Source organism: Lagopus leucura, unplaced genomic scaffold (assembly GCF_019238085.1).
Source record: "Lagopus leucura isolate 7727_CA_CO unplaced genomic scaffold, USGS_WTPT01 Super-Scaffold_760, whole genome shotgun sequence".
In the NCBI taxonomy this organism is placed as follows: domain Eukaryota; kingdom Metazoa; phylum Chordata; class Aves; order Galliformes; family Phasianidae; genus Lagopus; species Lagopus leucura.
Window position 1 is genome coordinate 12,860,800 of NW_024962257.1, and position 16,144 is coordinate 12,876,943.

The 16,144-nt window shown below is 57.8% G+C and overlaps 2 protein-coding genes across 3 annotated transcripts in view; both read left to right on the top strand.

Moving 5' to 3' along the window:
* Positions 1–789: 789 nt before the first annotated feature.
* Positions 790–6,905, top strand: DECR2 (2,4-dienoyl-CoA reductase 2). The gene is given in 11 exon segments (XM_042864738.1): positions 790–819; positions 822–877; positions 879–1,031; positions 1,114–1,182; positions 1,251–1,302; positions 2,869–3,004; positions 3,355–3,479; positions 3,929–4,022; positions 4,314–4,418; positions 4,845–5,033; positions 5,776–6,905. Coding segments are annotated over 11 exon segments (1,044 nt in total). The 3' UTR covers positions 5,811–6,905.
* Positions 6,906–7,815: 910 nt separating this feature from the next.
* The window catches only part of RAB11FIP3 (RAB11 family interacting protein 3), a 44,315-nt gene continuing 35,986 nt past the window's right edge, over positions 7,816–16,144 (top strand). The window contains exons 1-2 of one of the 2 annotated variants that reach the window (XM_042864718.1): positions 7,816–8,123; positions 15,669–15,762. In XM_042864718.1, the coding sequence (XP_042720652.1) occupies positions 7,830–8,123; positions 15,669–15,762 (388 nt within the window). In that variant the 5' untranslated portion in view covers positions 7,816–7,829. The remainder of the gene's footprint in view (positions 8,124–15,668; positions 15,763–16,144) is intronic. The other variant, XM_042864719.1, reaches the window with a different exon arrangement.

Consider the following 16,144-nt stretch of genomic DNA (forward strand, 5'->3'; position numbering starts at 1 on the left):
CAGGAGGTGCTGGGGGATGCTGGGATGTCACTGGTGGGCAACGGACAGCGCTGGGATGTCAGTGAGGAGAAACTGGGGTGGTAGTGAGAGGCGCTGGGATATCACTGGAGGACTATGGACAGCACCAAGGTGTTACTGGGCTGACACTGGGATGTCATCAAGAAGTGCTGGATGTCACTGGGGGTACTGGAATGGTGTGGAATGGAAACTGAATGGCGCTGAATTGTCACTGTGGAGGCACTGGGTGTCACTGGGATGCGCTGGAGATGCTGGGAAGCACAGAAATGTCACTGGGAGGGCACTGGCAAGATCCAAGAGGCACCAAGAAATGCTGGCAGTGCAGGGATACCGCTGAGAAGCACTGGTGTTGCTGGGGGGTCAGTGGGATGGCACTGATGACAGCAAGCTATCGCATGGCATCACTGAAAGGTGCTTGGAGACAGTGGGAGGTCATGGGGAACTGCTGGGAGGCACTGGGATGTCACTGGGTGACACGAGGGTGTCTTTTGGGGACGCTGGGATGTTGCTGGGTGGCACTGAGATGCCACGTGGGCTCCCTGGGATGGTGCTGGGAGGCACTGGGACGTCCTTAAGGGCAGCGTGGGGGCACCGGGAGACCCTTGAGTGACCTGGGATTGCAGTGGGGGAACTGGGAGGCACGGGGATGTCCCGGCGGGCAGCACGAGGTGCCCGGTCCGCCGCTGGGGACACGCGGGTGACAGCGGGCGGCGCTGCGGGTCGCGCTACATCCCCGCGCCGTTGCTAGGCGACGACTGCTGACGCCCGCGCATGCGCGAAGAGCTGCGGCGCGGACGGAAACTATGGAACTACGAATCCCGGCATGCCCCGCGTCAGACTTCCGCTCCCGGCGTGCCTTGCGGCGGGGCGTCCCGGCGTGCCGCGCGCGGGCGCGGGTCGCTCGGTGCAGCAGCCATGGCGGAGCAGCGCGGCGCCTCGGATCCGCCGGCGGACGTGGATGGCGATGATTGCCTCGCGGAGTACCGGCACCTCTTCAGCCCCGACATCCTGGCGTGAGTGTCGTGTGGGGGCGGGGCCGGGCGGCATCGCGGTGGTCCGGTTCGGTCCTCGCATCCCCTCGTTCCCCTCCTTTAGGGGCCGCGTGGCTTTCATCACCGGTGGCGGCTCCGGGATCGGCTTCCGCATCGCTGAGATCTTTATGAGGTACGGGCCGGGCCGGGCCGGGCCCTGCAGGGGTTCCGCGGGCCGTTCTCACCGCCCCTCCGTTGCAGGCACGGCTGTCGGACCGCCATCGCCGGCCGGAACCAACAGCGTGTGGCCGAGGTGAGCGCCGGGCTGCGGGGGGAGGTGGGAGCGGGAGCCGAGGGGAGGCTGGAGGGCTGTATGTGGCTGTGTGGGTGTCCGTGTTCAGTGCGGAGTGTGGGACCTGGTGGCCTTTCACAGAATCACAGGACGGCCAGGGATGGAAGGGACCTCAAGGATCACGAAGCTCCAACCCCCTGCTACAGGCAGGACCACCAACATCCACGTTTAATGCTAAACCAGGCTGCCCAGGGCCCCATCCAACCCAGCCTTGAACACCTCCAGGGATGGACGGGGCATCACAGCCTCTCTGGGCAGCTGTTCCAGCACCTCACCGCTCTCTCTGTCAAGAACTTCCCCTGACATCCAACCTCAATCCTGTCTCTTTCAACTTCAAACCATTTCCCCTTGTCCTGCTGTTATCCACCCTTTTCAGGAGTTGACTTCCCTCCTGTCTGTAGGCTCCCTTTAGGTACTGCAGGCTGCAATGAGGTCACCCCAGCCTTCTTTTCTCCAGGCTGAACAAGCCCAGCTCCCTCAGCCTGTCTTTGTAGTGGAGGTGCTGCAGCCCCTGATCATCTCTGTGGCTCCCCTGCACCCTCTCCAACAGCTCCCTGCCTTGCTTGTCCTGGGGGCTCCAGCCCTGGACGCAGTGCTGCAGATGGGGCCTCACAAGAGCAGAGCAGAGAGGGACGGTCACCTCCCTGTCCCTGCTGGCCACCCCTCTGCTGATGGAAGACCCTTTAAAGGGTCCTTCTAACTCCAGCTGTTCTGTGATTCTATGAGTTCCCCTTTGTAAGAGTGGTGCAGATGCTCTGAGCCCCCAAAATCCCTGTTATGCTGTGCTTTGTGTTTTAGGTGCAGGGACTGGAGAAGCTGTGCTGGGCTCGTGTGCTGCTCTGTGCTGGAAGTGGCCACAAGAGAGCTTTGCAGGGATCACAGAGAGTTCACTGCAATATAATAAAGAGCAAACTGAGTGCTTGGGGCTGAGCTGGCACGACCCAGCTGCCTCCTGGAGGCACTTAGCACTGTTGTGCAGTTTGTATGCAGTGCTCGGGCCTTGGAAATGGCTTCATGCTGAGCTGCCTCCTGTACCTTGCAGGCAGAGCCCTGATAACTGCTGGTTAGCAATTACCCTTTGACCCACCGACATTTTGGATCTAAAGGTTACTTATTTCCAGGACCTCGCTGGGGTCCAACCTTTGTACCTGCCCTGCAGAGCTGTTGTTTGGGGTGTGCTGTGTCTGTGAAGGCTGTGGAGGCAAGTGGGACTTAGCAGTCTGTCTCCCACATGTGAGATGATGTGCAGGAGCTGCCTCTGGCTCCCGCAGGTGTTTGGGCAGTTTTCTCCCCTGCCTAGGGGCTGCATTGGCTTTTTTTGTTTACAAACATAATGACTGTGCTGGCTGATGAAATGCAGCTGCTTCTGGAACAAGACATGACTTGTGTTCATGTGGGTAACGCCTGCTTGCTGTGTGCTGACAGGGATGCAGCTTCTGCCTAGCTTGCTTGCCTGCATGAGATCTGGGTCTGGCCCTTGCTGAAGCACAGAATCCCAGAAAGAATCTTGCTTTTGTCTTTTTCCAGGCCTCAAAAAAGCTGGTTGCAGCCACAGGGCAGCAGTGCCTGCCTCTGTCCTTAGATGTCAGACAGCCACAAACCATCATGGCAGCAGTGGATGAGACATTGAAGCAGTTCAAGCAGATTGACATCCTGGTTAATGGTGAGCCACTGGACGGGCAGTGGGAGAGATGGCACAGGCTGGCTGTTAGGCAGGGTGTTCTCCTGCACAGGAGCTGTGTTTGCTCTGTCTGGCTTATGCTGCTTTGCTCTGGGAACATCTGAACAACTGATGGTGTGAACCCCTGAGAGCAGCACATAGGAACAGTCTCAAGAGGAACCAGAGACTGAGCTTTATTGGTCTCGCTGTGGATCATCCCTACATACGTGGAGCTACAGGCCATCATTGGAACTGTTTTCACTTCATCACCTGCCTTACCCAAGCATTATTGCCTGCTGTCCCCCTCCCAGAAGTGTCCTGAGCTGACTGTGACCCCAACTGCTTGTCCTCAGGTGCTGCAGGAAACTTTCTGTGCCCAGCCAGCGCTCTGTCCTTCAACGCCTTCAAGACGGTGATGGATATTGACACTCTTGGCACCTTCAACACCTCCAAAGTCCTCTTTGAGAAATATTTCCGTGTAAGTGCCTCCTGGTAAGGAGGAGGTTGGTGCTGTGCAAAGCACGCTTTGGTGGGGTGGAAGGGAGCAGAGCCCTGCTCTGTCAGCCTGCCCCACCTGCCCTGCTCGCTGAATCCAGTCCATCCCCTTCTGGGCACTGCAGCCTCCTTGCCAGGAGTGAGAGCTGTGCTTTGTTTCCTGCCTGTCCCTAGCCATAGGACACTGATTTGTGTAGGACCTGTCTGTGCTCTGCCACCTGTCTGGGAAGAAGCTGCAAAATGCTCCACCTCTGTTTAGTTTGGTCTTTGCTTGTCCCTTCTACCTCCCACTTCTTTGGCAGAGCCCTGCTCAGTGAGCTGACGACACAGGGATGTCTGTGCCCACAAGTGACCTTCCCTCCAAGCCCATCATGCTCCTATGTTACCCTCATGCCACTCTCTCCTAATTCTGCACCTCTTTTCTCTCCCCAGGACCACGGTGGGGTCGTCATTAACATCACAGCAACTCTGAGCTACCGAGGGCAGGCCCTCCAGGTGCACGCTGGTTCTGCTAAGGCTGCTATAGGTACCTAAGTGCTCCTTGCTGAGTTTCTGCAAGCTGTGTGGGGCCAGTAAGGAGGCTGCTGGGTATTGGGATGGGAAGATGTCCCTGATGGGAGAGGTGAACACGAATCAGCGTGGTTGCTGTGTGGTGCTGCACATGCCTATGTTTGATGTGGGGCTCTTCTCCTTTCTAGGGCTCTTTGTTCTTGGCCAAAACCTCCCTTGTTTTTTTTTTTTTCCCTCCTGCAACAGTTGCTGGAATGGCTTTGCTCTCCTTTTTTTCATTCCTTTTGCAATGTGTTCTCCTTCCCAGATGCCATGACCCGTCACCTTGCTGTAGAGTGGGGTCCCAACAACATCCGAGTGAACAGCTTGGCACCAGGCCCCATCACAGGCACCGAGGGCTTCCGGAGGCTGGGTAAGGCCCTGGGGCCCCTGGCTGTGTCTCAGCAGTGCTTTGCTGGTGTCTCTCTGGGAGGGGGCCACCTGTGCCACGCAGCTCACGTGTGCTGCAGGGAGCTGTTACGCCTGGGGGCTCAGCTCTTGAAGTCCATCTGTGAGTGTGTTCAGCCCTGGAGGCTGGGAAGGCTCAGAGATCTCATGCCTTGAGCTCACTGGTACAGCATCCAGTTACAAGTTTCACAGCTGTGCTTGAGATCCCTTTACTGAACTCTCTTTGTCCCTGGGCCATCCCTAGGGCTGTGCCAGCATCTCATTGAACTTCCCTGGGGCTCTCAGCAACTGACACCAGCCAAGCAGCGCTGCTGGATGGCGGTGTCTGGCAGGCAGTGGTGATGGGCAGGAGGTCCCGTGCTCATAGCTGGCTCTTTCTCCTGTCATTCAGGTGGAAAATTTGCCAAGGACTCAAAGCAGTTTGACACGATCCCCCTCCAGCGTGCAGGGAACAAGACAGAGATTGCCCACAGCGCTCTGTATCTGGCGAGCCCCCTCTCCTCCTATGTGACTGGAACCACACTGGTCGTGGATGGTGGGAGCTGGCTGACCTCTGCCAACAACTTCTCCGCCTTGCTGGGTATTGCTTCATCCTCTGCTAAACTTTAGGTGACGTGCCTTTCCCCCTCTGTGGGATTAGAGCAGGCCTTGTGTCAGAAACCCTGTTGCCCCATGGTGTAGAGGCATGGCTGCGGTACCAGTGGGTACAGCATTGCCCCTTCTTGGTCGTGCTGTGCTGGGCTCTGCCTCTCCTGAGGCTCAGGCCATCATGCCATATGTGCCACAGCAAGCTTGGGGGGTGCTGGGCTGTCCTGAGTGGGTTTCAGCACTCTCCTGCACCTAATTCCTGCTTGAGCAAGGGAGGGATGAGCTGTGGGGTGGGCAGATCTCTTGTTCCTGCTGGAGGTTACTGTCTGGGCACCTCTAAATGTCCCCAGGAGCAAGGCAATACCAAGGCAATACCCGCTTCTGTGCCCCATCCGCAGGCTTGGATACACAGACCCGCCAGCCTCTGCCTCCCCTTTCTTCCTTGCATGAATTCATAGAATCATTGAATGGCCTGGGTTTTAAAGGGCCACAGTGATTATCCAGTTTCAACCCCCTGCTATGCACAGTGTCACCAACCACCAGACCAGGCTGCCCAGAAATCACTGCAGCATGTATCTTGGGGTTGCATTGCTCTCAGGACTCACTTTGGCTGCATGTGCCCACGGAGCTGATTGCCAGGGTTGGTGCTTTCTGGGAGAGGAGTCCCCTTTCACCCCACTGCTGCGTGGTCCTTGAGCAGGGCTGTGTGTGCTGACCTCCCTGCTGTCTTGCAGATGTCTGGGCCGCAGGAGCAAACAAAAATCAATGATGGACAGCCTGGGATTGACTGACGGACAGAAATGTGACTGAATGCTGCTTCCTTGGGACATCTCGGGGTGGAGCCACCCAGAGTGGGGAGCTGAGAGCTGCAGACAGCAGCAATGTGGTGATGCTGCTGAGCCCACTCCTGCCTGGGGGAGGGAGCACCAAGGATGCTGCTGGGGAGCAGGTGTACCCCAGCTCTGCACTGTTACAGTCTTCTGAGCTGCTGTGGCTGAGATTGTGAGGATAGAGGGGATGGGCTGTGGTGCTCACTGTCTGGCTTTTCCTTTCTGGAGTCCCAGTCCTGGGTATCTGACCACTTCCTGCTCTCTCCCCTCTCTTTGCCTGAGAGCAGCACAGCACCCCCACAGCAGCTCCTTTTTGGGATGGGGGATAGCTCAGCCCATTCTGGGTTGGGAGAAGCCATACACCTCCCCACTGCCAGTGCTTGCTGCCAGACCTGCAGCTTGTCCTGCTAGGAGAATGAGATCAAGCGAGATCAGCTGCAGTGCTCAGGGCATCTTTTGCTTGGTAACTGTTGGATGCCAACTAGGACCAGGGTGGCTGTGGCAGGGGGATGGACAGCTTCACTTCCTCTGGGGGCTCCCGGCTGGAGCAGCAGAACCCTGAGGCAGGTGCAGAGGTGCCTGAGATGTCCTTTCCTTGGGAACAGAGGTAATGGGAGGTGAGAGCTGACCAGGGATGGCCCCACCAGAAGAGCCTGAGCTGTCTGTCTATCTGTCAGCCCCCTGCTGTCTGTCAGCCCTAATGGCTCTGGCACTGATCTCTTGCTGTCCCCTTTCTATGTCCAGACACCACAACAGAGGGTGAATCAGAGGCTAGCAGAAATTCAGCCCTTGCTGAGCAGTGCTGAGCTGGGGAGCTGCAGGGGCTGCACTGGGTGTGTGCTGGGAATGAAATGCGTGTGCTCGAGGGGCTCTGCACTGCCCTCCTACTGCTGACAGCAGGATTTTAGCTTACCCTGATTTCTTTTAATCTGGTTTTAAAGATTGCTGAAGATCGGTTTCTTTTCCTACATGATTGTAGACTTGACAGGTTTTGCTCCTTCCTCCAGGCCACGAATAAAGAACTTCCAGCCTCAGCTGTGCCGCTTCTCCTCTGTTTGCCTGCCTGGAGGGGGGCAGGGAGGTTTATCCCACGTCCATTCTGACCGTTCCAGCTCCCAGCAGCCAAAGTTTTGAGTGTTGCTCCTTATCTTCAGGCGCAGCGATTAGAGAAAGAGCTTCAAGGGAGCTGAAGGAAGAGCTTTGCAGCACCACCGGTCTCCCCACTGGGGATGCCCACCGGGTCCCTGGTGATGACAGGGAGTCATGAGGGTCGGGAACGTGGCTTGCGTCCTTTGTCCCGTGTTCCCTGCAGCTACGTGCAGTGAAGGTCCCAGCAGGTGAGAGGGGGGACGTTGTGGGTGCAGCCCGGAGAGGCTACAGGGGAGCGACCGGCACCCACGGGAGCGGCTCGGGCGGGCGCTGAGGAAAGCTCGGTCGCTACAAGCGCCACGCTCGGTGCTGCGCCCCACGTGCTCGTTCCGCGCGCGGCCCCTTTAAGGCCGGTCCCGGGGGGGCGGGGCTTCCGCTCGGCCCCGCGCCGCGTCGCGGTGGGTTGAGCGGGGCACGGCGGTGGGCGAGTGACGTCACCGCGCGGCTACTGCGGCGGCCGCGGGGGTAAATCCGGAGGTTCGCCGGCGGCTGCTCCGCGAGCGGCGGCGCGGGCGGGCGGCGGAGGGCTCGGTTCCGTGCCGCCGCCCCTTCGGTCGCGCGGGGCCGCCCCGCAGCATCGGGCGGAGCGGATCCTCGGGGCCGTCCTCCGGTGCCGCCGAAGCGGGCGGGGCCGGCGCCGCCTCGCACAAAGCCGGGCGCGGGCGGAGCCCCGGGGACCGCACCGACGGCGGCGGCTCCGGCCGCGATGTGAGAGGGGCGATGGCCGCGGGGCATGGCCGTGCCGCGGGGACCCGCCGGGCAGCGAGCCGGGCAGCGGCGGGACGGGCGGCCGAGCGCTGCCCGTGAGCATGGAGTCGCCGGCACAGCCTCTGCCGGCACCGCCGCTCGATCCCGGGCCGCGGTGGGACGAACCGGGATCGGAGGCGGGCCCGGAGCTAGAAGCGGAGCTGGAAGCGGAGCTGGCCCTGTGGGCAGCTGAGCCGGCAGCGGGGACGCCGCCATGGGCCCCCCCGGGGCGCGGGGGCTGCCCGGAGGACGAGCCCCGCCTGCGCCCCGTCTTCGACGCCCTCGACCGAGACGGCGACGGCTTCGTGCGAGTGGAGGAGTTCGTCCAGTTCGCCACAGCCTACGGGGCCGAGCAGGTAAGGACGGAGCCCATCCCGACGCGGCGGGGCCGTTCCGAGGGCCCGGCGCTCCCAGCCCTCGCACCTCCTGCTGCCGCACGACGCCCGGCTCCGGCACGGGGCTGCGCTGCTCTCGGTGCTGCGGTGGCAGGCGTCCGTCAGTGGGGCTGAGGGTGCGAGCTAGGCTTTATGCCGGCCCTGTGCTGCCCTGCCGGCCTCGCTGGGCTGCGGGTTCGCAGCACTCCCGGCGCCGTGTTTTCCTCCTCCTCTTCCTCGCTGCCTCGCAGCAGATGAGATGCGGTGTAATTTGAAGCTGCCCGGCGTGACCCAAAATGGAGAAGGCTGCAGTTGGTGCTGGGATGGGTTTGGGTGCTGGGAGCTGCCGGCGGTACTGCGTGGGAAGGGCTGATTTGAGGCGTGCAGCCCTGCTGGCAGCGCAGCTCCGTGCCCGGCCCGTGCGTGCGCTCACAGGAGCTCTGCTCGCATTCCGGGCTGTACCGCTGCGCCGTATTCCAGCGGCATGACAAAGCAAATTACCATGTGTGAAGGAGTGCTGGGAGGAGGAGGAGGGCTTTTTGTCCACGTCCTCACGGGAAAAACGCCTCTTCAGAAGGAAGCGGAGGTGTTTCTTTGACACAGCACCTCTGTGACGCGGGGATGCCCGACGAGCCGAGGGGCGGCCGGCGTTGCTGTGCCATGGAGGGATGTCACGGCGATGGGGGAAGCCATGAGCTGCAGCGCCGAGCTGCCAGCCTGCTGTGCCCACAGCACTGCCCTGGGCATCCTCTGCTGCTGCTGTTCTCTGTGCTCGTGGTCCCTTTGTGGCACATTGCAGGAGGATCCGACTCAGGGCACAGGGGATGCAGGAATTGTGTCAGCTCCTCCAAGGTGCAGAAGAAATGCAGCTGCCTCGAGGAGCTTGCGGGCTGCTGGGGTCTGTCTGCAACCAGGTGGGGTGTGCAGGAGGTTCTGGGCTGTAGTAAAGGGTTATCTGCAGGCTGCTGGCTTGTATCTCCTTACAGCCAGTTGTTCCTTCCCATTCCGTGCTGAAATACACTCTGCTCATTCTGTGTGGGCACTGAGAAGGCTTCTCTTGTACCAGGAGCAGGGACAGCCTGCCTGGTGTCATTGGGAACACAAGAGGCACATAGAGCTCAGTGCTGCCTGCTTGTTTGGCTGCAGCAGTTCCTAGCCAAACGTCAAAGGGAAGAACCCAGCTGCCATTGCTGCCATGAAAACCGACATACTTGTGAATTTCTTCCTCTGCATGGTGAAGACTGGGGGCTTTGGCTGTTGTTGAAGGCCTGTTGTTTCCCCGGAGCTGTGGGATGGCAGCCTCAGGTGGGGGCACGCCTGCCGAGAAGGTTTTGTTGCATCATGGTGTTGTGCAATAACCCAACTCGGCTCACTCCATTGAGGCTGGGCTCTGCCTGTCCCATTGCAGCAGCTCTGTGTTTCCTTACCAGCTTTGCTCCGGGCTGGGAATGCTGTGCTGTGTAGGGGAGGAGGAGGAGTGGTTGTGCACCAGCAGAAGCCCTCCTGCTGACATCCCTATCTTTTCTCTTTGGTTTTGATGTAGAAGATGATTGGAGGCAGACCAACCCGCTGTACCACAGGATCCCTCTGCTCCGTGGAGTCAGCAGCTCAGCTCACCTATTTTAGCTCTCTCCAAGCACTGCAGCCCCTCTGTGCTCTGGCAGATCTTCGGCCTTTCTTCCCAGCCCTGTTCCCATGGGCTGCTTTCTTCCCTTCAGTACTTACACCCCTCCTTGAGAAGCAGCCTTCCTCTCTCTCCCGCCCCTGAGCCAGGGTCTCTCTCTTTAGCTCCTCCCTCTTGCTGTTGATATCCCTGGGCCTGAGCATCCCCTCAGTTCCCTCCATCTCCCACTCACCCATCAGATCTCATCTTTTGCAGCTCTGACACAAGGGAACTTCAATTTCCCACCCCCCACCCCCCGATCTTCTGCCAATAATGAGAATCCTGTGAGCATCTTTTGTGGATCTGCAGGCTGCTGAAGTGCCAGTGAAGCTTAAATTGCTTCCAGCTGTGCGGCTGCACCTTTAATTGCTCTAATTGCCGTTTGGCTTTGCAGTCTGCTGAGGGGAGCAGAGCTGCAGTGTGATGCTGTGGGCTCGGATGGATGGATGGACGGACGGACAGACAGACTGTGGCCGTGTGCTTTGGAAAAGAAGTGAATCTGAAGCTGTTCCCTTGTCCTGGGAGAAGCTTCCAAGCCCCAGTGTTTCTTGCTTGGGCACAGTAGATCACGGTTAAGCACAAATGAAGTGTTCTCATTTGTAAGCATCCCGAGGACTCCAATGAAGGGATTATGTCTGCAGTGTGGGGAGAGTGGGTGCCTTTTTACTTCTCCTGTTAACTTTTGGCTCTGAGCTCTTTGAAAGGGCCCTTTATTGTGGCTGGGAATGGCTTAGGAGCTATCACACTGCGGGCAGATCTCTGTGATAACATCAGTGGCTGTATTCAGACCTTTGGATCACCCATCAGAGCTCAAAGGCGCGGGGGTGACCGTATCCCATCCACCAGCTCCTTTCAGAAACCGTTTTTTATCCACTCTTCCTTCTGGCACAGAGGTATTTTGGGAGCTCGCATAAAGCCTAAAGCCTGGGCAGGAGGGCAGGGAGCAGAGCCAGGTCCTGGCAGGGGGCTGAGGGTGCTGGGGGTTCTTATGTCTGCTACCTGCTGGGGGCTTTGGACCCACAGCACTGGCTGGGTGGGCAGGGAGGAGCCCCTGTGCAGGGCTGTGCTCTGAGCAGAGGCTGAATTCTGGCAGCGTTGCTCGCAATGAGGAGCAGGGTGGGCTGTTCTCAGGGCTGTAAGCAGCAGAATGGATCCGGGACCGCCGAACCCCCCTGGGATGGGGCTGCAGCAGCACGCAGCAGTTCCGCACTTGGAGCCATCCTGACACTGCTTCAGCTATAAACACTTCCAGAGCATTTCAGAGCTCTGCTGTCATTATGTAACCCAATACAGGCGGTAATTGAGAGCCATTACACCAATTGCCTGCGTAATTTCTCTCAATTTTACCCCTACTTCGACTTCCCCTTGCTTCTTGTGCTCAGATGGGATTGGCTTTGAACCTGGCACTGGGGCAGGGAGTGATGCTCTGCACCCCATGTGCTGCACCCACCCGGGCTCCCTATTGAGAGGCACCGGACCGGTTCCTCCACGTGAGCATGAGCAATTCTGAGCTGGGTGAAGCAGTATCACATTCCAGAACGTGGCACTTCCCTGTGCTTTTGCTCCCTGCAGCACGGCTGGGGGTCGGCAGCACGCTGCCAGCATTACGGCAGCTCGGGGCCGCGAGTGGGATGGGGCTGTGCTTTGCTATCTCGCTGCTGTGCTCGGGTTGTTCATCTCTCCTGCTGACACAGATAGCAGATTTGTCCTTGGGGAACGGTGTATTCTGTGCTTCCAGCAACTCCTGCATGCCAAAAGCGTTTCCCTCTCCGACCATAGCGTTGTTCTCAGTGCGGCTCTCCTGGCTGCGCTCCTGTCTGGTGCAGCAGCACCTCCCCCTGCTCAGCCCCATCCCGCAGACCCCCCAGAGCCCCTTTCCACCGCCATTCAGGAAGGAGCAAAACGCAATGCCAGGAGCTGGAGCTGGGTGACCTGGCAGGGGAAATCCGCTCTGCTGGAGTCCAGCAGGAAGCTCAGGCTGAGCAGGAGGAGCTCGAAGCTGTGCTTGTAGGACAGAAGCTTTCAAGGGCAGGAAGCAGGCAGTGAGCGTTCCCTGGCAGCTCTGCCGCGCTGTGGGACTGGGGGCTGCAGGAAGACCTGCTGGCTGAGGGGCAGCAAGGTGGATGAGCGTCATCCAGCTTCTTGTAGGGGTGTTATAGGGTCGGTGTTTGCAGCCTGCAGCCCTCAGTCCCCTGTATGTGACCCCCCCAGCACGTATGGGGCTTGTTGGTGTCTGTGCAGCTTGTTGTCGTGCTGCAGGAATGGGAGCCTTGCACAACACCTCCTGTTCCTCTGGGTGCAGCCAGGGCGTTTGGAGGGGTGAGAACAGGTTTCCCTCATCATTAGAAAGACAAAAGCTGGAAAACAAAACCTTCCCCATCGTGGAGGGCTGGAGGAAGAAGAACTTTTTCAAGTTTGGCTGAACAAATAAACGTGTTTATTACGGAGCTGGAGTGCTTGGCAGGGACAGGAAATCTGGAACGCTTGAGGCAAAAGCAATTAAGTTTGGATACAAGCATTTCAGTGTAACTTCTCATTCCCCGTTGGTGTTTTCAAGCCGCCCTCAAAGCTGTTCCCTTAAATGTTGCTGCAGCGTAAAAGCAATTGATGCACAACTTAGTCATACCTGGGCTCTGAGAATGAGTTTATAAGCACGGCAGAGCTTGGTTGGAGGAGGTGCAGGGAACCTGTGGAGCTACACGGCCCAAAAGCCCCAAATAACCCCAACTGTTCTGGAGGGGAGGATGTTGTCAGGTTGGCTACTGGGGAAAAGTTATTCTCTGCAAGAGCAGTGCTGCAGTGGCATTGCTGCACAGGGGTGATGGGGCCAATGTCCATGGAGGTGTTCCAGAGCTGTGGGCACAGTGGGCTGGGCTGGGGTTGGACCTGGGGGTCTGAGAGGTCTTCTCCAACCTGAGTGATTCTGCAGACCTTGGGGGGGGGGGGGGGTTCTGCCAGCATCAAATCAGCTGGACGTGGGAAACGTGGAGCTTTGCCTGGATGTGCTGCTTTGTTCTGCTCCGTAAGGATGGCAGGGGGGGTCCTCAGCATCCTCACTGGTGTTTGTTAGGCCTGGGAGCAGGGCCTGGCCAGGCACAGCCTGCTGCCTTCCTCCCAGGGCTCCATGGAGGGCAGTGCCCACAGCAGCCCTGGCCCAATGCCACTGCTCACAGAGTAAATAATGCAGCTCTTGTGCTGCTTCCTCACAATCGACCATTGCCTCTCCCTGTAATGAGATCTGCCCCCTTGGGGGGTAGTTTAGAGGTTAGTTAATTAGGTGTAATTGCAGCATGAGAGAAGCCTGTTGTGGGGTTCTGCCTGCTTGCTGTAGTGCCAGATCCTTTAACAAACGATGGAGTGAGTTCCTATGAACATTGTTGGGGCAGATGGAACCCTGAGCTGCCAGCATGGCAGCATGCATGGCTGGTGCCAGTGGAACTACAGAGGTGCAGTGCTGGGAAGGGCATTTCTGCTCTGGGTTCTGTGCAGCCCTATTCAGATCACAGCAGCATCCCGGGACGCGCACTGGATGGAGAGACACTGAGTTCTGCTCACAGTGTTTGCACACCCAGCACACGGGGATGGTGGTGGGCTTAGCACAGACAAATGCAGCATTAGGAGGGATCCATTCGTTTCAGCTGATCCCATTGCAGCTCGTTGGGGCAGCGCAGTCTGCGGGTCGTGCAGTGCCTGCGGGTCTGACAGCAGGAGCACAGTGCTGCCAACACATTGCACGTCTCCAAAGGTAAAGAACACAACTTCTAACTTCTGTAATTAGCATTTAAAAACATATGTGTGTGTATATATATATACGTATTTTTTCTTGGGTTTAGCCCGCAGAGGCAAAATGATAACCAACAAATGAAGACACCTATTTGTGCCCTCCAGTAGCAGGGCAGAGCTGCTGCATCACAAGCAGGATTGCTCCTTACTGCATGCACTGTTGAACCCTGTGCAGCACCTCAGGCTGAAGAGCTGGGTGGACATAAGGAAGAGAGCATCCAGCCAGGGCCCTGCCTTGCTTATCAGAGCATTGATAACAAAAAGTCCCTGAGTTTAGCATAAATGTCAGTGTGGCACTCAGCTTTCTCTCTGCTAAAGTTCTGTGGGCTGCCCAACGTCTGCTGCCACAATCCTGCAGGCTGTCCTGTCCTATGCTGCAAAGCAAGCAGACGTGGTAGGGCAGCCTGCAATGCAAAAGCTGTGGGTAAGCAGAGGGGTGGGCTGGGTGAGGCTGAGCAGAAAGCTCAGGCTGGCTTTGGGAGTGTTAAATGGAGCGTGGAGCCTCGCACCGAGCCTGCAGAACTGCAGGCTGCAATAGGGGAAGGTGGAAGCAGAGGCTGCTAGGAGCTCAGCAGCCGGATTAGAGCAAGGTTTTGTGCTGTGTTGTCCAAGCTGAGTGTGCAGATGTGTGAGGAGTGATGGCTGGATGTGCAGCAACTTGCAAAGCTGCTCAAACAGCTATAGAAAAAAACGATAGGAAACCTTTCTGGGCTGTCCACAGCCATGTTCTGTGCTGAAGCAATCCACTCTGGGGTCGGGTCTGGCTGGGGGCAGCAGTGAGAAGTGGGTGGGTAACCGGAGCTGCTGGGCTGTGTGTGGCTGTGTGTTTTCTCTGCCCACCGCAGCCTCAGCAGGAATGCAGTCCTGGGGCTCCATCCTGTTATAAGTGAAATAGTGATGTGTTCTGATCTGCTCCCAGGTTCCCAGCAGTCCCCAGTCAGCACTGGCTGCCGCCACCGGGTCAGAGCGTGAGGCTGAGTTGTAGGATTGAATCTCCTGAGCTGGAAGGGGCCCACGAGGGCCATCAAGGGCAGCTCCTGGCTCCACGCACCCACATCTAAACCCTGCATCTGAGGTTCCTGGGGAAACGTCTTCCTCTGGTGGTTGTATTTAGGCTAAAGCCAAGTCCCAGCCAGCAGTGTGTTGTGTTGGGATCCAGCCTGCTCGCTCCATTGAGGTCTTGTCCCCCAGCGAGCTGTTCTGTTGCTGTTGGTTGCTCAAGCAGTGGTTCTGTTGTCCTGCTGCATCCATCCATCCACCAGCAAGGCCCACTGCTTCCATTTCCTGGTCCATGGGCTGCTGAGCTGATGGGAATCCCTTCCCTTCCTGGAAAACTCCTGGTCATGCAGCTGCCAAGCCTTTGTGTCAATATGAATTTGGAATTGTCACCACTGGCTTAGCCGAGGAGCAAAACCTGTTGCTTTTTGGAGGGCAGAATGCCCTTCCTATGGGCAGAGCTCTGGGGTACAGGGCAGTGTGGCTGGTGGAGCAGGAGGTTCTGGCCCTGCTGTTAAGGTGCCCACTGCCCTCCATCCTCCTGCCCCTCTACTCCCATCCCCATTGCAGGCTTCTGTCTGGGGCCAGCTGGGTGTTACATAACCATGGTTTACATCTCTCATTTTTCACCCAGGGTTCAGATGGGCTGTTTAAGTCATGCTGTCCTCTCTGACCCTTCAGTGCTCTGTTTCGGGCTGCTCTCTGCAGACAGGACCACGAGGAACCACTTGGATTTTGCTCTCTGAGTGCTCCCTTCCCTGTCCCCAGCACTGGAATTGCCCTTGCAGTGCCCTGGGACACTCCAGCCCCACAGAATTGCCCAGTACATGTCCCTTCGTCCCCTCGTCCCCTCCTTGCTCACTGCCCTGTCCTGTCCTCTCTCCAGGCATCATCTCATTGTGCAAACATTTCAGCTATGTGGCCTAAATTTATAACGTGAAACAATCCATCATCACCACCAAGCCTTCTTAATTGGGCCCTCCTACTGGGCAGCCTGATGATGAGTTTTCCCAGTTACAACAGGACCTCTCCTAAAACACAGAAATGATGAACCCTGCGAGGTAACAGTGCTGTTGTGCTTGCAGGTGAAGGAGCTGACCAAATACCTCGATCCCAGTGGACTCGGAGTCATCAGCTTTGAAGATTTCCACCGTGGGATCAGAGCTATCAGAAATGGAGGTGAGCTGGGTGCTGTGCTGCCGATGGGTCCTGCTGTGCTCTGGGTGCTGTTGGGTCTGACTGCAGCTGGCAGGGTCAGTGTGCACCAAAGACTGCTCGGATGCTGCCCTTGGGTCTGCTTGGCACAAGAGCTCCCATAGTGACACAGTAATACTGTGTTACCTGGCTGGAGGCTGAAGGGAGGAGGAAAAAAAAGCCAATCAAACAATAAAAATAATCCCCAAAAACACAGGGACATCTTTCAATACGTGATTCATCTCAAAGACAAACACTGGAAGGTCGTTTGGGGGCATGGGTGTTGGTGAGGGTATGGGAAACACTGGGAGGCTCCTAGCGAGCAGATGTGACTTTACATGTGCAAATAGGAAGCATCACATTTGCA